The sequence below is a fragment of the Paramacrobiotus metropolitanus genome, unplaced genomic scaffold, assembly GCF_019649055.1.
Source record: "Paramacrobiotus metropolitanus isolate TYO unplaced genomic scaffold, Prichtersi_v1.0 Parri_scaffold0000020, whole genome shotgun sequence".
NCBI lineage: Eukaryota > Metazoa > Tardigrada > Eutardigrada > Parachela > Macrobiotidae > Paramacrobiotus > Paramacrobiotus metropolitanus.
The window spans coordinates 360,458-380,387 of record NW_026570240.1 but is presented as its reverse complement, the minus strand read 5'-3'; the positions used below and the strand labels follow the sequence as shown (position 1 = coordinate 380,387).

At 40.7% G+C, this 19,930-nt stretch overlaps 4 protein-coding genes across 4 annotated transcripts; 2 read left to right on the top strand and 2 right to left on the bottom strand.

Annotated features, from left to right (window-relative positions):
• Nucleotides 1–62: 62 nt before the first annotated feature.
• LOC129586261 (inorganic pyrophosphatase-like) lies at nt 63–4,188 on the bottom strand. Its single transcript, XM_055479373.1, has 8 exons — nt 3,709–4,188; nt 2,978–3,078; nt 2,447–2,566; nt 1,562–1,648; nt 1,314–1,440; nt 1,058–1,185; nt 676–758; nt 63–493 (listed from the first exon to the last, which is right to left on the bottom strand). Exons 1-8 carry the CDS (start codon nt 3,989–3,991, stop codon nt 349–351), a joined length of 1,074 nt encoding a protein of 357 aa, XP_055335348.1. The 5' UTR covers nt 3,992–4,188; the 3' UTR covers nt 63–348.
• A 125-nt stretch (nt 4,189–4,313) lies between these two features.
• On the top strand, nt 4,314–7,547 carry LOC129586258 (nucleobindin-2-like). Its single transcript, XM_055479371.1, has 9 exons — nt 4,314–4,748; nt 4,820–5,053; nt 5,184–5,291; nt 5,393–5,516; nt 5,574–5,659; nt 5,746–5,931; nt 6,161–6,251; nt 6,313–6,464; nt 6,580–7,547. The coding sequence occupies exons 2-9, from the start codon at nt 4,928–4,930 to the stop codon at nt 7,351–7,353; spliced, it is 1,647 nt and encodes a 548-aa protein (XP_055335346.1). The 5' UTR covers nt 4,314–4,748; nt 4,820–4,927; the 3' UTR covers nt 7,354–7,547.
• Nucleotides 7,230–16,135, top strand: LOC129586257 (phosphatidylinositol 4-phosphate 3-kinase C2 domain-containing subunit alpha-like). The gene is made up of 15 exons (XM_055479370.1): nt 7,230–7,367; nt 8,224–8,961; nt 9,065–10,916; nt 11,418–12,044; nt 12,108–12,296; nt 12,737–13,245; nt 13,556–13,692; nt 13,753–13,855; nt 13,926–14,149; nt 14,309–14,330; nt 14,411–14,943; nt 15,014–15,083; nt 15,149–15,279; nt 15,399–15,524; nt 15,591–16,135. The coding sequence occupies exons 2-15, from the start codon at nt 8,949–8,951 to the stop codon at nt 15,762–15,764; spliced, it is 4,710 nt and encodes a 1,569-aa protein (XP_055335345.1). The 5' UTR covers nt 7,230–7,367; nt 8,224–8,948; the 3' UTR covers nt 15,765–16,135.
• LOC129586260 (proton-coupled zinc antiporter SLC30A1-like) lies at nt 16,098–19,790 on the bottom strand. Its single transcript, XM_055479372.1, has 8 exons — nt 19,269–19,790; nt 19,080–19,189; nt 18,924–18,986; nt 18,206–18,321; nt 17,988–18,058; nt 17,342–17,745; nt 17,027–17,212; nt 16,098–16,673 (listed from the first exon to the last, which is right to left on the bottom strand). Exons 1-8 carry the CDS (start codon nt 19,348–19,350, stop codon nt 16,440–16,442), a joined length of 1,266 nt encoding a protein of 421 aa, XP_055335347.1. The 5' UTR covers nt 19,351–19,790; the 3' UTR covers nt 16,098–16,439.
• Nucleotides 19,791–19,930: the final 140 nt, after the last annotated feature.

Sequence of the window (19,930 nt, the reverse complement as noted above, 5' to 3'; positions counted from 1 at the left end):
GAAGCTGCTTGTTCTACTTGTCACGTATGAAGTACCGCATTATGGTTTCAGACTTTTAGCAATCGAAAGTCACGATTTTTCATACTTCCACAAATCACAATAATTATAACAACAACTAAAAACTATCAGCAACTTGCAAAGACTATATTAACCGATTTCACACGTCCCGGAATTAAATAAGAAAACAATAACAACAGAACCCAATCCCAAACTGATTTAAATTGATGTATCAATTTTTCTTGTTTTTCACGTGCGATCAGGAACTCATGAACTAACTTGTAAATTAGCAGCAAAGAATGACACACAAATTTCTGTTAACGGTATAGCCATGAATTCTCGAGCTTCATTTTAAGCGGTGCGGTTCACGTAATGCCAGGTGTCATGAACAGGATCAATCGGTTCTGTTTTCCGGTACTTCGGCTGCTTGCTTAAAACTGCAGCAGCATCTGACGAAGAAATCAGATACGGACTCTCCTTAAGCGTCGTATTACAACTATAACAAAAAAAAGCAATTTCCTAATAGCAAAACATCAGTCACGAATGTACACAAAGATTACGAACTGAAGTGAATTATTAGAACTCGTACACAACACAAGCTGAAGAGCAAAACCAGTAATATTGGATGACTAACTTAATACATACCGCGCGCGTCGTGTCGGTAAAACGAAAACGTACCAGCTCAGTCCACGATCGACTTTGTTGTTCACCAAGTCCTTCCAGTATTGATGAGTTTCTTCCACCACTTTGATAGCCAAATCCTAAAATTAACGTCAGTGCTGAATTAATATCATCCAAACTACGGGTAAGCCATAAAAAATTACAATCTAACTACTATTAAGCATTAATCACTGACAGAAATGCATTTGTCTAAAATTTCGAAAAATTCCACATCTGGGAACTTCGACATTTCAAAATACTGCAAATAAGAACAGGTAAACATCAACCTAAAAATACATTACAACCTAACTAAAAGCCTTCCAATAACGAAGGCAAAGTTATCAAAATTACGAAGCCCGCTATAAAGCCATACATTCTAATTTCTATTATTAACGCTTACCCTTCCCATTGCCTTTCCATCAAAGGCAAAGCGGTTTTCCGGTTTGCCATCAGGCATTTTATAACAACGGAACCAGTCAATGGTATTTTGCATAAAGCCCGGCATATACTTCTCCACATCATCAATATCTAGCAAATCAAGAGGACTATGCACTCAGGCCAGTACCAATCCTGGCGCACAAAGGATTATGGAACGTTTTCGACAAAAGCAAACAGTCTATTATGTGCGCACTGTGCGTACACCAAGAGAGCCATACCGTTCATTTTCTCCGCCAGCGGATCGTGTATATTGATGGCAATAATCTTCCAGTCGGTTTCCCCTTCGTCGATCAAAGCAATTACACCCAATACCTTCACCTGCAGCACTTCACCGCGATTGGCAACCTGATTAAAAGATACATAAAGGCCCGGTCTGGTAATTCCGTAGCATTACAATCCCGATTATGATACCAGGGAACATCGATTAAACGACTAAAAATAGCACCAGAGGCTTTATGTAACCTACCCGGTGACCAATCTCACAGACATCCACGGGATCTCCATCACCTTTGCATCCCGTTTCAGGTGAAATATGTTCAGGGTCTTCCCATGTCTAAATAAAACACTAGTTACGTAAAGCCACTTAATACCGACAAATTCAAGTGCCTGGTTCTTAATACGGCTCCTACCTAAAAATTTCAGGATTTTAGGTAAACATGAACGAGAATTATTGTATCCACTATTACGGATTATTCAATAATTCGCTACTATGCGTAATGCAGCCTTATGTAGGTGCCGTGGTAGACTTAAATCTCGATATTACAACGGGTAGATCAGAAATACCAGGTAGGGCGGTGGTTACCGACACATGGTAATTAGTAAAGCATGGAAAAAAAACAGAAATTTGCTATGTACCATACAGATACAATTTTTTTGAAATTTTGTGGAATCTTTTACCGTCGGTCGGTCCGTCGGTCAAATTACTTTTAAATAGCATTCATAATATCCGAATTTCAAATACGTTTCTAGGATTTAACAATTCCATACACGCATAAATAAAATTAAACAGAATACGACTCACAAACCGAAAAAAATCCATTTAGTTCTCCTGTATCTATATATGTGTCTGTTAATTAAATGCATCGTAATGCGGTACTATATAACTTGTAAGCAATTATGAAGCTTACGGTTTTTTGAATTATGAGATAGTACGTTTAGCATGTATTCGCAATCGATATTAAACGAGACAAACAACATGTCACTATTGCATACATCATAATATTAAATACTGAATGATTTCTGAGAGTGACAAATGGCGCACAACACATTCAGTTTCCTATGGACAATTATAACTCACGAAAGCAGCATGGCAGACAGTAAAAAAAAGGAAGCGTGGAACAAAAGAACAAACCTGTGGAAATGCACCATAATTCCATATGTATCCTTTATGTGGGAAGACATTGCAGACAAAACGCACTTTTCCTTTCTTCACATCTTGTTTGATGGGATTCAAGGGCTCTTTGGTATTGATCTGTGGGCAACCAAACTTTAATCATCAACGCATCAAAAACGAGCTATGTACCTGTCGGCTGTCTCAGTCACATAACCAGGAAACTACAAAACTGTACCATCAAACGCCAAATAAAAATTCAATTTCTCAGGTTATAGAATGTTCTGTGAAAGTTTCATTTTGTCCAGGTTAAAATGAGTAGATTAGGGAAAGAGACATGATTAAGAACCAAGCTACAAACAGCGCGAATACGAAGTAATCTTCATAATGCATTCACAAGAAATTTGTGAACTTCTGTTGTGTTCGTTCGTGCTAAATTGATAGTCAGTAATATTAAGCCTGTACTTCAAGTGGCTGACAACTAAGCCTTTAAAAAAAGGCCTGCGACATTACGCATTATAATTTATACCTCTTCGAAAATTTACTCCCTACCTCCATTTTCGCATTTGTCCATCGTGGAATCTCCACCACCATGTTGTACACGCCTTGTTTAATTGCGTTTCCGTCAACTTCCGTTCCTTCTTTTTGAATGCCTGTAATTAGAGCAAACTCGATACATGCGAACACTTCAAATTTGTGTGTACTTTTATTCGGCCTCAGCCAGTATACATAGCAATTCACCTGCGCAGGTTTACACTAATTAACTTCAAATTTTGCATTAACGATAAATCCTAATGCAACCCATCCAAGCTGCCAACAGTTCAGTAAGCAGTCAATTTTTTGTTAGGTACTGTAATTTTGTACTGTAATTGTTTCAGATCTAGGGCAAACAGACCACCAGCTCGGAGAATTACTCAATAAATTGAACAATAGTTTAATACTGATTTCATATTTCTTATAAGTACTGTTTCGTTCAAAACCTACTTTATGCTCTGGTTCTTGTTTATATACCAGCATTCAAAATACTCAAATTTTTAAGCAACAATGCAACGCTAACCATAATTTTAAAACAACATTATTAAACGCTAGTAAGATAAAAAATGGTAATAATTAAATTGTCCAAAAAAGTGGAAGGCAGATTACAACAATTTATGCAATTCTCCCATTATAATTTTTTATGCTTTCAGACAATGAAAGTCTTTCGTTAAATGAAAGTCTTGGAGGACAATGATAATGATGTTTACTGAATTTGAGACGATAGCGAAAAATGTTAAAGTACGTACTTCGATCCGGAATCAAAGGAACATCGTGGAATGGAGAAATTGCGGTATTTCCGTGGGACAAGAAGATCCGGTAATCTTCATGATGAAGGCCACCGAATTCTTGAGCTTGAAAAGGCATATCTCCGGCAGCCAGGGTGGAGGATACCGATTCACCACAAATATTGGTTCTCGAGAAAATGCTCGGACGAAAAGACCGCACTGCACCCAAGGGACGGGAATATCGCGCAAACAAACCCGGTGCACGAGAAACAGTCCGCAAAATACTACTGGTACAAAGCGTCATGCAGTTCAATCTAGCGGTCTCCGACAGCCCTTGTAGCAAGTTGCAGCGCCCTGTGTCGCAATACTTTCTCGTCCAAAAAGACCCCAAAGCAAAATACAGTGCCCTGACAGTTAAAAAAAAAACGAAATTAATAATTTTTTTCGATTTCGAGCTGGGAACTGGCAAAGCAAAGTAACATCGAAAGTTCAATTCTGTGGAGTTTTATCAAGCTGCAGTCAGTATAGTATGTTCGCGTTTTCCGGCTCCTTTAGCCAATCCACACAACCCAACTGGATATGGACCGCCCTTCTTTAAATCTTATTGGGCAGATGTGTGAGTTTATACCTGCCTGTTTCTTATATCCGGAATCCGTGGTTAAAAAATTAGGAAATACAAAGTAACATAAATTTTTTCGAAATACACGGCGTTTCATTTTTGATACAGGACAACTATTTTTTTTACTGTATAGAATGTAGTTTTGTGTCTGCCTCTGCCTTGTTCACGGTATTTATTTGTACTATGTGTGGTAGTCTGGGTTTCAGATTTTAAAGTGAACTTATTTTTAAATGTTTTAGTGAAAGCCAAGCTGTTTTTGTTGCAATTTTGGCTACAACTGACAAACCAGTATGATATTAACAAGTCGGACCTCCACGTGTTGTTTTTTAAGCCTGTTCTGACATTGTCAAAGTGTGATCTTTGTTATTTGATTTTGATTTGCATTCCCTGAACACGGGAGACGTTGTTTTGATTGTGTGATGGTTTCTTATATAAAATACAGGTACGTACACGACCGACAGACTGCCAGCTCTGTGGTGAAGAACATTTTCTGAGAGATTTGTTTTTTCGCAGGTGTTAAGTACAGAACGACTTTACGACTACAGTGCTTAACCTTACGATTCTCGGTACCTGTTGCCTCATAATTCCTTACCCTCAGTGCCAGACTCCGTTAATATTAACATGGAACTTTTATGGCAAATTTTGGGCTTGTTGTCATTGATAATATGGAAATGTCAGGGTCTTCCAGTGACGATGACGACTATGCCTCCGGAACCAGCCTCTCGCAACAGCACAATTGAAGACTGGGTATGATCGTATGATGATTGTCTGCAGCGTATCGCGATTTGCGGGGCAATAAGTTTTGCGGTTTGAATTTATTTTATTTTGTGCACGATTATTATTAGTTCCAGGATTACACAAACCGTTTTTCATTTAGGATTCTGGTTTGGAGTACGACAGATATCTGAAAGAGATTGTCAACATTCTCGAGGCGGATCCCGCTTTTCGCAAGAAAATGGAAAGCGCCGATCCAGAGCATTTCAAGGTAAATTGTTTGTAAACAGGAAAATTGTTTGCGAATCAGTTAGAATTGGAAAAAGTAGTCACTGCGTTGAGTTTTTGTGCTTACCCGTTTTCCTGCTTTAGACTGGCGAAATTGCCAACGAACTGAATTTTGTTTCGCACAACCTCAGGAGCAAACTAGATGAAGTTAAACGACAGGAACTGAATCGATTGCGAGCATTAGTAAAAGAGCAGGTTGATCGAAATGGTAACACGAGCACCAAACCATTCCTTCTGCGAAATGGATGCTGACTTTTTTTTATAGACATGAAAGAATTAAAAATTCCCGCACATCTGGATCCGTCCAAGGATAATTTTGACGAAGAAGATTTGAAGCGCTTGATAAAACAGGTGTGTTATTGCAGTTCGCTCGATTTCGAACTTTTGATGAACTGTCACGTACGTTTCAATTCAATTTCTGCCTTCTGGTGATGTAGACTACAGCTGATTTGCAAGCAGCCGATGAAAAACGTCGCCAAGAGTTTCAGAATTATGAAATGGAAAAGGAGCACCAACGACGTGAGAAACTCAAAGCTATGGACGAAAGGACCAAACAAGAAGAAGAACGAAAATTTGAGGATATGAAGAAGAAGCATAAAGAACATCCCGCTGTTCACCATCCTGTAAGTGGAATCTCGTCTCTTCAACCTTAACCGTTATAGAGTTTCATTTCCTTTAAATTTTGTCATTGCTGTCTGAAATTTCGATTTTGTAGCACCATTACTTACTTAATTTTAGCGCATAATGTTTCGCATTTCTGTTTTCCGACTTGTCTCTCCAGTTTGTAAAACAAAATATTAATAGGCGATATTAAATTTTGTGGCACGATAACTATTATCCAAGCGTTTCTAGGGTAGTAAGGCTCAGCTAGAAGAAGTATGGGAGGAAAGCGACGGATTGCCGAAAGAGGAGTTTGAACCTAAGACGTTCTTTAAACTCCATGGTGCGAACGTTAATCTTCTGTTTTTGTTTGGTTCTTTGGTTGTAACTGTCTACATTTACAGACCTTAATGAAGATCACATTTTGGACCAAGGCGAACTGGAAGCCTTATTTCAGAAAGAACTGGACAAGGTGTACGATCCAAATGCACCTGAAGATGATATGCGTGAACGGTCCGAAGAAATGGCCAGAATGCGCGAACATGTTATGAAAGAGGTATAGCACTTGGGATCTTACTCGTGCTAATGAACTAACAAAAAGTACCAGTTTGTTTTGTGTAGCATTCTTTTTTTGGTATATCGTTCCTGTGAAGAAAACTTTTGTACTGTAGATTGATACAAACAGGGATGGAATGATCAGCTTGGATGAGTTCATGACGCAAGCGAAAAAGGCCGAATTTCAGGATGACAGCACCTGGCAGACCTTGGATCAGCAGCCTCTTTACAGTGATGAAGCGTTGAGGGAATACGAACGTCAGCTGGCCTCGCACGATCAAAACTATCGGTACCCTCCGCAATATGGTAATGGGCCTCAGGGTGGTGGTTATCCCCAGGGTGGAGGCGGTTATGGTCAGTATCCTGGTCAAGGACCGCCACAGGGTTATAATCCCGGTGGATATGGACAGTATCCTGGCAATCAGCCACATATGCAGCAGCAGCCCTACCAGCAACAACAGCAGTGGCAGAATCAGCAGCAGGGCTATAACCCGAATCAGCAAGGTTACAATACAAATCAACAGCAGCAAGGGTATAATAACCAGCAGCAGCAGGGCTACAATCAGCAACAACCGAATAGTAACTACCAGAACGTCGGTGGTACGCCAGCGCCTTATGTACAACAGGGAAATCCATCGCAGTTTCAGCCGCAAGGTGGCCAATATGGAGGCCAGCCCAACCAGCAGTACAACAATCAACAAAGTAACCAGTATAACCAGCAAACCAATCAGCAAGGCTACGGACAAAATCCACCATCCCAACAAGGGTATAATTCCGTCGTTCCAGGGCAGTTTCAGCAACCAGTCGGAAGTGCTTCCACAGTCGCTCCTAAGAACACCGATCCCAACTCGGTTCACAGTGCCAATGTTGCTGGCGGTCAGCACAGATAATTTTTGGATGTTTGGTACGTTTTTTTTAAATTGATATTTAATTTTTACCAGTGTTGTAGTAATGGGTTATCACATTTTTAACGAGAGGTGGCCCATACAGGAAAACATTTTGAGAGAATTTTTATTTGGTTTGCTTAACAGCCCGTTGCAATCTCATTGGAGTGATACAGAAAATAAAAACTAATCCAACTGAATAGTGAATACTACATTATTCCACGTGTACTCATACAGTAACTTCATTAGTTTTTATGGTATTGCCGACACGTATGTAAGCCACAAGTTCCGTGAAAAATTGTTTCTGATCGAGTGTACGATTGATGTATTGTTTAAGAAAATGATAATTATTAATAAGTAAGTTCATGTGCCGGTACATTCGAATTCTTTTTACAAAAAGCGATGCGTTGCATAATAGGGTTCAATAACGTCTAATGTAAACCAGTGTGCCGGAAACGACACCCTTACTTGTTAATTTAAAGCCGGTTTGTGGATTGTTTTCGTACCGCTCTGAAAACTTGTGTTGTTTAAATTGTTTTCCTTTCATAAGCTTTATGTTACGTATCCTACAGTACCCATACATTTTTGCTGTTTGCTTTGCTCGTTCTGCAGCTGTATGTGATTAAACTTTTATTTACGATTAGTACGAGTAGTGTTAGCTCAAGCTGCTCAAGCTGTCTTGTTTTTTTCCATGGTGGTGATGCTACCCCATTATATTGTTCATTAATTAATTATTTGTAAAGACTGAATACTTCTAGTTGAACAAATAAGTAACGGTCACAACTCGTCACACGACAGAACCATTTATACTCGTATGTTTATTTATAATAAAATATTTCCAGTCTCGTGCAGCACGTGTAGCTCTTTCTCTTCCAGTCCCCTGTAACCGCGATCCTGGTCCACGTTACGTAAATCCTGGATCACGCCTTACCACTAATACGTCACGGCGGTCACGCCTCTTTTAGTTTGCCTCGTGCCAAAGTGACTGTGCACTGTAATGTGTGTGTACGTTTTCGATTTTTGCAAGCTTGTCGTCTCTATTCGCTTCCAGTCTCATATTAAACAGAGTAGTAAAGCCACTACACTGACTGTGAAAGGTGATAAGTACCGTAGACAGACATGCTAGTTAACCAGTCAAACGACTTTTAAATCGTATCGAATGAGATGCTAACAATGCAAAATGATAAAACTAAAAGTGGTTGTATTTCTCTTGGTTTTGAAATAAATGATGTGGTGCTGTACTTATTTGACACCCAGAGTCAGTTTCAATGCTAATGTCTGATGACATGCGCAACAACGCTGTCTAAGACTCTAAGCCTATCTTACCTGGATCATAAACAGCTGATCCAATTGGCTACATAATCCCAAGATTCTGGAGAACTGCAACTAGAGGAATTCTTCCAGATTTCTGCAGAACAGCTGTGAATCATTTTGAATGGGGATGTTTGAAAACGGGAGTGTTTGGAAGTCTTCGTGTTTATGGTATCTGAAAGCTGGAAGGCGGACATGATCGCGTTTGTTATGTCTGCAGACGTACACTGTGAAAGTTTCCATTCAGTGCGACCTTGGATCCGTCGGAGCTGTCGGAATTTGATCCTCTGATGTCTCTACCAGGTGAAATTTGCTAGAAAAATCTAATGAAGTATCACATTATTTTGTAAAAAGTGAGTCTGACAAGAAAATTATGAATCGTTAACGGTGTTATTTACGAATATAGACATCTCCCAACGTGATGAAGGTGCCACGAAAAATCTGATTGATTTTTCGTCGGAGGTGTCGAGTCGTGGTAAAGCGCACGATGATCTGTTGAATCTTTTGTATGCATGCGGGACAACATCCCCCTACGCCGCTCCGCGTCCGCGCTGGTCCCAGTCGAGCGTGGGCCCACTCCCTCAAGAGAATGGCTTCAACAATGGCCATGCCTCTGCCTGGCCCAGTCACGCTGCACCACACGCGTACGGCCACTACAATGCCAACCTGCAGAATGTCAGTCTGTCCGGGTATCGCGTGGCATCCATCCCCAATGCCTCCTTCCTACCGCCCGCCGTAGACCGCTTACTCATCCGCTCCAGCACTAGCACCCCCGCCTTCCCCACCGCCCCCGCCCCCCTGGTGAAACCCGTTAATGTGGTCTCGTTGTTTCAGAAGGAGACGGCGGAGCGACTGAAGAAGACGGGGGATCTGATTGACTTTGGCCTGTTGGCGCCTATTAATCACGACAGCGACTGGAGTGAATTTGATCCACTGCGGCCCTTTTCAGTGTCGTCGGATTCCTCCACCGAGTCCGTCCAGCTGGAGAATGGGGAGTTGGGTGGGTGGACGCGAATCGATGATATGGATTTGGAATCACGAAGAAATTCACAGACTATCAGTCTGATTGATTCGGAGAGTAAGGAGGCCGAAGCAGCCAAGGATAATCGGGGTAAATCTATTTCCCGAGCGCCATTTGATGCCGAGAATGATAGGCTAGCCTTGACACCGGCCAAATCCGAGAACGAGAATCTGCGCAGCTTCTTCGCCATGGTGTTCCGACTGCAGAAGGATTTCCGGTACGATGATGAACTGACCAATGTGGGCTACATCCGGGCTCCCATGGTCGAAGAATTTCAGCGCAATCTCTCGGGAAGCATCAAGTTAAACGTTCACCATCGACCGTCGGAGGCAACCGTGTCATTTGATTGCGATGTGCAGACCAGTGTGGAACATGCCATCTTTCATGTGCTGTACGAACTGAAGGGCGATCAAGCATCGTTAATGCAGATGAACCGCTACATGTTGCGGATTCACGGGCGGATGGATTGTTTGTCCGGAGAAGCTCCGCTAGCCGATTATCAACACGTTCACACGTGCCGCATCAGCGAAACCCCTTTGAACGTCAGTTTGTTAGACATGAATGACCATCGTGACATGCGACGCACGCTGGAAGATGACCAGCGGCCTTTCATTTTGGATGACATTTGTAAGCGGCCGAAGGAGCCCAGTTTGGAGGATGTCGAGATTTTGATAGACATTTTTGAGCGAGAAGTGGAAAAATATATTAAAGCGTACAAAGATGGTAAAACCGGAGAGTTGCCCTATAACAATGTTTCGCAGACTGTCAAAGCTGTTGGCAGCAAACTACGACGCTTGGAACCGCATTTCATAACCACTGCTTTGGATAAGCTGTTTGCTTTCACACATTTAGCCAGTATTAATCAAACGAAAGATACATCGCGCCTGCAGTCGCAGTTTTCTACCGGAGAAGCGGATCTGAGAACAACTATCGGAGCGCTGCGAACGGCTATTGTTAGACTGTTCCACTTATATACCACGACTTTTCGCTCGCGGTTTTCCCTTTATAAACCACCTGAACGCGTAAAAGCCAGACGAGAGATGATCACAGTCTTGGATCCGGTAAAATTTTATATCGATTCCGTTCACAGTATTCCCCCGGAATGGAAAATTCAGTATTCTGGGTTTTACTTTTCTTGTTCGCTGCATTATTCTCGGGAAAATCTGCACGTACCCGTCGACAGCAACACCGTCCAAGTGGCTGACAGTTTTTTCGGAAAACTTGCATTTGAACAATGGTAAGGACTTTAGCGGACGTGAGTCTGCTTCTCGAATCTGAGAATTTCTCAGCTTTTTTCGTAGAAAGCGTATTTTTTGTAGAAAGCGTTCCCGGTGCATTACAGTTAGCTGTTAGCGTATCAGTTTAATGTAATTTTAGTATGTGTTATCCATTTTTGAAAATCATGACATTTTTATGAGCCCTGATTTTGAAATTCAATAAACGCTGTAACCATATTGCAGATATACGCATGACTTGAGTCAAGCCTAATTTTTTTATCTGTTTGCCCTTATGTGACAGCTGTTTTATTGATTTTCTTTTCTGATTGATAGTTTGTCCCATCTTTATCACTTTAACTGAGTGGGGTTCTAGTTTTATTTACCCTTAACCACATGTCTCCGTTGACTGTAGATTCCAGCATTCCTGTTGTACATTATTCATATTTTCATCCAAAGCAGATAGCGCAAAGTGTTTTGCCATGGTTGACATTTCTGCATTGACTGTGTTTATCTGTTTGCAGGATAGAATTTCGTTCGATCAGTATTTGCAGTCTGCCTCGTGAGACCAAAGTGATTTTATCACTGTATGGATCCGCTGTACAGGATGAACAGAAACCATCCGAAGTATCCGCGCCCGTGATGTTAGGCTGGATATCATTTTTCCTTTTTGATTGTGACTGGGATCTGTCGGCCACGGCCACGTGCCACTTGCATCAAGGGGATAAGATCATCGGTCTGTGGCGCACTGACCAAATTATCACCGATGGACCGGCTTTGTGTTGCCTTAATGACCCTAACTCGCCTTTGTTATGGATCGAGCTACCCGAGTACGATGACGAAATCATTTTTCCGGCCGTGCTGCACAGCAGCTCTTATGCGACCAAACGGGATTTCGACACTCTTGACGATCATGTCCAGCAGAAACTTCAAGATATCTTGGAGCGCGACATGCTGCAACCGTTAGATCATTGTGAAAAAGAGCTGATTTGGGAGAGACGGAATTTTCTTCACTCATTTCCTGGAGCGCTGCCGAGAATTCTTCAAGCGGCCCATGCATGGGATTGGGCGTCTTTATCGGACATCTATGCTATATTAGATAACTGGCCGCAATTAAATCCTGTGGAAGCCATGCAGTTACTATTGAACACGTGAGCTTTCTAGGGTATGTAGATAATATTCGTGGAGTGTCCTATAAGTTTGTCATAATTCAGGTTTCCGGATGAAGAAGTGCGCCGCTACGCAGTAAACTGCGTCCGGCAGTCGTCCACCGAGGCATTGTCAAGGTTTTTGCCACAGCTGGTACAGGCTATTAAATTGCAGAACTATGATGCCAATGCGCTGACTAAGTTCCTTTTGGAGAGTGCATTACACAACATAAACATTGCACACGACCTCTACTGGTAAGTGTCATGATTGTTTGATTGCTTGTATGCTTGGCATTTGCCCTCCATAAGTGCAAACGATAACATAGAGCTCCAACGACATTTTTATTGTTTATGGTCAGTGGCATATTAGGGGAAGTTGCATGCGATAACTTGTGACGTATGTGGCTTTCAGTTATTATCGTTACCACCCCAAATCTTTTGTGTTTATAGAATAAATTCAGGTGTTTATAAAATTCAGGGTTTGTTATAGACAGGGATAAGAACACAATTATTTAAAAATGGCTGAATTTTTAATTTGTTTCAAAAGTTGCTTGAAGAAATTTCGTGGTGAAAATCTCGACAGTTTTGAAAGTATTGAAATACAGTATTTGATAGTAATGCTTGGCCTTAACATGCATGCATTAAATTATCGAAAATAGATTGAAAACTGTAACTACGAAAATTGTATTTTTTAGGCTTTTGAAAGAAAATATTCACTGCCCCAAGCTAGGCTATCGTTACCGGCTGATATTGAACGCTTTGCTGAATTTGAGTGGTCGGGCGATGCGAGACAATTTCATGCGGCAGGAAGAATTCAACCACCTGCTAACTGAGACAGCTGTTACTGTCAAGAACTCCCGAGATACACAGAGAACAACCGCTCTAACGACAGCTCTTCAGGTGCCACAAAATTTCTTGTCGAACGGCCCAGTTAATCTGGCCATTAACTCAGCCTGGAAAGTGGTATCCTTAGATATTCCATCAAGTTGTTATTTTCCATCTTTCACTGTTCCCATCAAGCTGTCTTTCAAAAGTATTGATGAAGACGCTGACGCAATTAATGTGATCTATAAGTGTGGAGATGATTTACGGCAGGACCAGCTGGCCATGCAGCTGATTCGCATTATGGACAAAATGTGGCAGATGAACGGCCTGGATTTGCAAATGATCACATTTACGATTCGTCAGACTGATTTGAGAAAAGGTAAATACTGAAATTTATAACGACCGGTATAGTTCAGAAATTAATACTAATACAACGTGCTGGTTTTCCGCTTAAAAAGTATTTGTAACTGTATGCGAAATTGTACGTTATTTTGCCAGATGCTGACAAGTGAGAAGTGAGCATTTTTGGGAATTCGTGGCACTTTTGTTGTAGCATGCAGATACAATCATTAGAAATAACTGGGGTAGTTAAAGCGTTTTCTTGGTTTTTGCAATTTTTATGGTTAAATGTCATCTGAGTGGAATGGAATGGCTTGTCTTTATTATGGGAGTGACATGGTTTTTTGCAGGGTTTATTGAGGCCATAAACAACGCTGAAACACTCAGAAAAATTCAGGTTGTCCATGGTGTAACCGGAGCCTTCAAAGACAAGCCGTTGGCATCTTGGCTTATCAAGCATAATCCGTCGGAAGCCAAACACAGCCGCGTTAGTGGTTTGCAGTAACCTTGCTAATTGAATTTACCAACTTTAAAATATTTATTCCAGGCTGTCGATAATTTCACGAAATCGTGTGCCGGCTATTGTGTAGCCACGTACGTTCTGGGAGCTTGTGACCGACATAGTGACAACATCATGATCACTCACGATGGTGTGTTTAATGGGTGGTTTTATTTTGAGCTGAATATTGGTTTGTAGCACACCCGAATGTTGCTTTACAGGTCACATGTTCCACATTGATTTTGGAAAATTCCTTGGAGACGCGCAGACTTTCGGTGGTATTAGACGGGATCGAGTGCCTTTTGTTTTGACTTCTGATATGGTGTACGTAATTAACGGCGGAGAAAAGCCTACCATTCGCTTCCAAGAGTTTGTGGACTTATGCTGCCAGGCTTTCAATATTCTGCGCCGCAACGGAAATACATTGATCACATTGTTTGAAATGGTATGATTTGGGTTATCGACAATAGGACCTATTTGATACAGTAGTTTTTCGTACGAATAGTAGAGGATGAGGTTTAGTTTTGCGGTTTGCTTGGTTTCTGATATTTCTGTACACTAAGAACTCGTCAGCTAAATCCTTTGCTATGTCTTCTGATTTTAGATGATCTACAGTGATATTCCAGGTAAATAAATCTGTTCCTTGTTTTACAATAGATATATGAGCAGTAATCTTGTTCATTTAAATTATTAAATGCTATTAAAGGAGTTACGCGTGATGCTTCGAGGTACGTTCAGCGCGCTTTGATGTTGGATCTCAACGATACTGAAGCCACAGCCAGTTTTACCCGGTTAATTGAAGAAAGCGTGAAATCGTGGTTCACTCAGTTCAATTTCTTCCTGCATAATTTGGCCCAGTTGAGATTTTCTGCGGAGAACACCAAAGGCCAGATGCTATCGTTTTCAACGAAGGCGTTCTCGCAGCGGACAGATCCAAGAATTACTAGCATTGAATGCTTTGGCTATCAGAAGCGCTTTGATCCGCACAAGTATTACGTGTATATATTTAAAGTTTATCGCGAAAACCAACGAGAACCGACATTTATTTTCCGTTCCTACCGGGAAGTAACGGAACTGTATGAAAAGTTGTGTATGATGCATCCGTCAGCCAAACTGAGTCCGGTGTCCCGCGGAGTTCGTGTTGGTCGGACAAACGTTAAGAATGTGGCCCAGAAACGCCTGGGCGATGTGCAAGCCTTTCTGCAGTCATTGCTCAACCAGCCGGAAGAATTGTGTCATGTACTTAAAATTTAAATCAAAGCATGTTCTTATGCATAGGGCGTTAGCACTAACATCGTCGTATTTGTAGTGTGATCTCGTCTACACGTTCTTTCATGCCTTTCCACGAGATTCTAGTGATATGCAAGTCGATAAAAAAGGTTGGATTTCGAGTTGTATTGGATAGTGCCTGCTAGGTGTGGTTAACATGCTGATTGCAAATCAGGGTTGGATGCGAAGAGATCAACATCGCCGAAGTTGCCCGATAGTCCCAAAGCACGAGGGCTAGTCAAACTGTCCATCCATTATAAGGAAAATCAAGGTCTTTGCGTCCTAGTGAACCATGCCAAAGATTTGGTATGTCTGGACTCTGCTATCCTTTATGCCATTTCGTGACGGATTTTATTTTGTACACTATGCCGAGCTTTTTTTCGTTGTTTGTTTCTCGGTTTTGCAATTGTGGAAGGCTTTTACAGGTGTCCACCGATGGAAATGCTCCTGATCCCTACGTGAAAACGTACCTTTATCCGGATATCTCTAGAACGACAAAAAGAAAGACGAAAATTGTTCGAAAAAGTCGGCATCCTACTTTTAACGAGATGGTAATCTATACATCTAATTCGCATTGACTAGATTGTGGCCTTCTTACCAGAAATGGATCTTTGTAGTTGTTGTATCGTATGCCTCTGGATGAAGTGAAATACCGTGTACTAAAGGTCACCGTATGGAATTATGACCGTTTCAAGGAGAATCAGTTTCTTGGAGGAGTTGCCATCAATCTGGAATCGTTTGATTTGACCAAGGAAAGATCTGACTGGTATCCACTGGCCTGTGTACGATAGAACGGATAAATTTGATGTAGTCGTTTATAGCTGATTAGTAATTCATGCTATTTTTCTGTGATTATCACGTGGAAAACCGATCATTTCCATTTAGTCCAAAGAAATCATTTTAACTGTTAGTGGTAAGTGATCGTTGTACCTCATTTTCTTTTTGTGTTTTATTGTCTAGTACTGTGTGCTTTTGAATTTTTTTAATCTTTTAGTTGTTTTATTGTGGTGGTTTGCTTGCTGTCTTTCATTTTACAATATGTTACAGATGTTTTTGATGCTTTATTGCAAAGCATTGCAAAAATTATTTCTTAATATCTATATGTATGCGAAATAAATGTCCGAATATGTTCATAATTTTTATTAAAAGCATTCACGGACTATTTTATCAAGGCACCGGATCACGAAAGACCACAACACAGTACCTGGATTCGGTAACAAATACTCGTAGGAAAATTTAACATAAAAAGTAAAAAACTTCATAAAACAATAACAGATTTGGAAAAAAGCTGCGTTCTTTTGGAGAGTGTAAAAGCGAAGGCAAGAAATCGATAAAAAATCACAATGATAAAAACAGATGAGTAAAACGGTGCAACATTACAATACTAGGTGCTTTATCCCGAAAGCTGCCTGTTTTGGAACACCGCAAAAGACGATTGTTGATTATCTTGAGCATTTGGAATTTTATCAAGGGTTAGCTACAGATATTATGGTATTTTCCTGCGGTTCATCGGTCCCACTATCGCCGCTGGTAGTTGGATCCATTTCAAGGTCAGCCATCTCTGGCGTTGGCTTGTGAATAGTCCTCTTGCGAATGTCTTGCAGTTGGCTTGTTTCTTTTAACGAGCAACATTTAGGGCTGGCTTCGCAGCAGGCGCACGCGTTAGGTGTCATTACATCATTGATTTCTGGATCAGTATCCTGAAAAGTTCTTACACAGTTATATAAATGATCACCTTAATGGTGAAAGCCGCGAAACAGCAATACACGACCAAAACAAGCTAATTCCTGTAATGCAATACACGCTAAATTGCACTACGTTTCACAGTAACTATATCAGTCTACACAACTGCATATTGTACAATACTTGTACAGTTTAAACTAGCGCCTCGTTTTGCAAGAATATTAGAAAGAAACAGTGTAACATTAACTAATCTTTCATCTTCAGTAGCTCTTTTAACGTTTTGCGCACAACCAAGAGCACATTTCGCAATCCGTAACATCTTTAATGAAATACCTTTTCATAATCAACAGCATACCGTTATCCAACTTACCGGCAGTACTTCCGGTTGTATCGTGACCTCTTCGATACCTTCGCCGCGAAAGAAGCAGTCAATATCTGCACTAGCCCGAACGTAATCTGCCAGGGAAGTGCAAATAAGATGGCATGTAACCACTAAGTGATCGCGAGAAGAGCGCCATAGGTGAAAATCATGCACGTCCAAAATTGTCCGCGGAAACTGAAATGCTACTGTAATTACTCAACTTATTCAAGGTTTTAGGTGTACGAGATATAATGCTATCCGAAATGAATGTTTATAACCGTACGTACGTAAAATTTGATTTTAAATCGAGACCTATAAAATTACCGTTCGGATGAGCTTTTTTTGCAACTCCAGAATATTCACATGACGTGGAATGGTCAACATGAGCGCCATGGATGATTCTTTGGCATTGTGAAACAGTGTCAGTCCCAGAATTAACAGCTGGGTCAGGCAAATAGCGGGATCGACGTATAAGTACCAACGATACGTTTCCGGGGCACCGTAAAAGAAGATAATCAGGCCACACGCCAGAATGGTGACAGGACCAACGGTTTCCCGTATCACGGCCACGGGAAGATTGGGTGACAATACCGGGGATTTGTGGAGATGCCTTAATTCTGAATCACTGTTTTGGTCGCCATTACTGTTTGACGGCTGCAAAACGCACAGTTCCACTCCGGCATTTTGCGTGTAGTTAACAACAATCTTTGTTTGAGTGTCTTTCATAGCTGCAATTTACAAAATAAAATATTTAGAAAACAATACATCCTACAAGTGGATTCGGCATCGATAATAAACGCACATAAATAAATAATAAAAAGTGCTAAAAGCAATAAGTAATAAACAGTAAAAAATACACAGATATGCGGTGTACCTATAAATATAATATAACAAAATTCGAAATTAATGCACTGTATGCTTTCGACATTAAATCCAATCAGATTAAGCGCAAATATTTGGCTTTTGTTACCAATGCGAGCGGAAAACGTGATTACGGCCAGTCCACATCTGATCAATCCAAATATGATAATGGTCATCGCCCTAACGGAATGTACATAAACACCAGATAACTATCCTGTTCTAGCTTGAATTCGCAAATTGCACAACAATATCATTATATCCGGTGCAAAATAATTGGAGCGTGAGTGTTAAATTAGCGGATTTTCCACCTTTCAGCGGCTCACGTACTCATCCTGATGCACACCGTGATCATGTCCAGAGTGCCCAGCGAGATGAATCAGCTGTTGGATGGATTCCACGGCAGCCGAAAAGCTCAGCGACGCCAGAAATGTTGCATTAAAAAGCTGCAAATTTTGAATCAATTAGACTGACCTATTTTGGCTTTATGTACGTTGATAAAGAAAGAATTATCTTAATCGCTAGCTATAAAATCGATGCAGAATATTCTCCAATACCCGCATCAAAATCATCCAAAAGCAAAAAGAAAACCGAAAATATTGCTGCCTTAATTAAGAACTATTTTACGGTTATTTTTATATAGATCAAACATTAAACTTAAAAGTATTAAAATCAAACGCTGTTTTATACTTATAAACAACATTTAACGTTCCTTCAGTGCGAATTGTGAAAGCCAGATGAACAGCTGTTGTGTGCAGTTTTTTTCAAAATTTTCAGTTCATTAGATAACTACAGATTCCATGGCACGAGAAATTAACTCGTGCCATAAAATGGTAAAAGCCTACACGGCTGCACCACATTATGGATGCAGTTTATTATTCATACTATCTGTACAGATTATCTATGCAGTTTATTATTCATACTATCTGTACTATCTGTACAGTTTATTATTCATACTATCTGTAGATAACTGTAAGTAATACCCAGCCAACAATACTATCAGTACTTAGTTTCAAGCGAGTTACACATGTATGAGTTATCGGCTTACGCTGCCCAAAAACTCTATCCGCGCCCATCCAAATGTGTTTTTCAGCGAGCGCACGTTGCGAAACTGCAAAGAACACCGCGTTACTTGTTGCAATGTTGTACGGACAGTACGGTTGTCGAAGACTTCAGCCAGACACAGTGACCCACTTTCACGCACCTTCATGTCTATCAGCGAAACAATCAGCGAGCCCACAACAAACAACACATAATTGGAGTCCATACGCAGTGTCAGACAATGCGTGGTGTAGCTGATAATCAACGACGCTCCTGAAAGAAAGCAAATTAAAACAGGATTACCCACACAAATATTTTCTCTCAGTTAATCTGCTCATGTATTGCTACTCACCAAAATAAGCTATATTCAGTATCAGCAGTAAACAGGTATAAATAATCGGAGCAATTCCATGGCTTTTTCTCGGTTCTGGCATGATTACAAAGTATTTAACATAATCAAAGAAACACTCTTCCGGATTCTTTGTGCAAATGCACAATGTTGGAGATCAAATGAATGAGTAGCAAGCAATCCCGAACCACAACAATCCAGTGACTGACTGCAGCCTGCAACCGTGTTGGCCTCAAGTGAACTTTCTTATTTTATCGATCAGCTGACAGCGCGGTCTGTCAGTCGGACTGTCAATGGTGACTGGCGATGATACTTCCACGTGTGAGTACAGAGGCTGTACAGCTAACGATATTATTTTCTGAGTGACCCAAACGCATCAGGGCATTAATTTTGGGAACATCACACTTAATTGTAGGTTTCTACCGTTTACGAAATCGCCGCACGCGCACTTGTCAGTCGTGTTTGAAAATGTGTGTAAGCAAAAGTAAACTTTTCTGATTTCTTTGGATAAGAGATAAATAACTTCGGTGATCTCAAAACTGAGTAAACGATACATTAAAATGTCTGTATTTTGATTACCCTATCGTTATTGCCGATAACTTTCAGTTGTACACAATAGAATCCGAAATTTATAACCTTTGCACTCTTGACCTGCGAATTATACT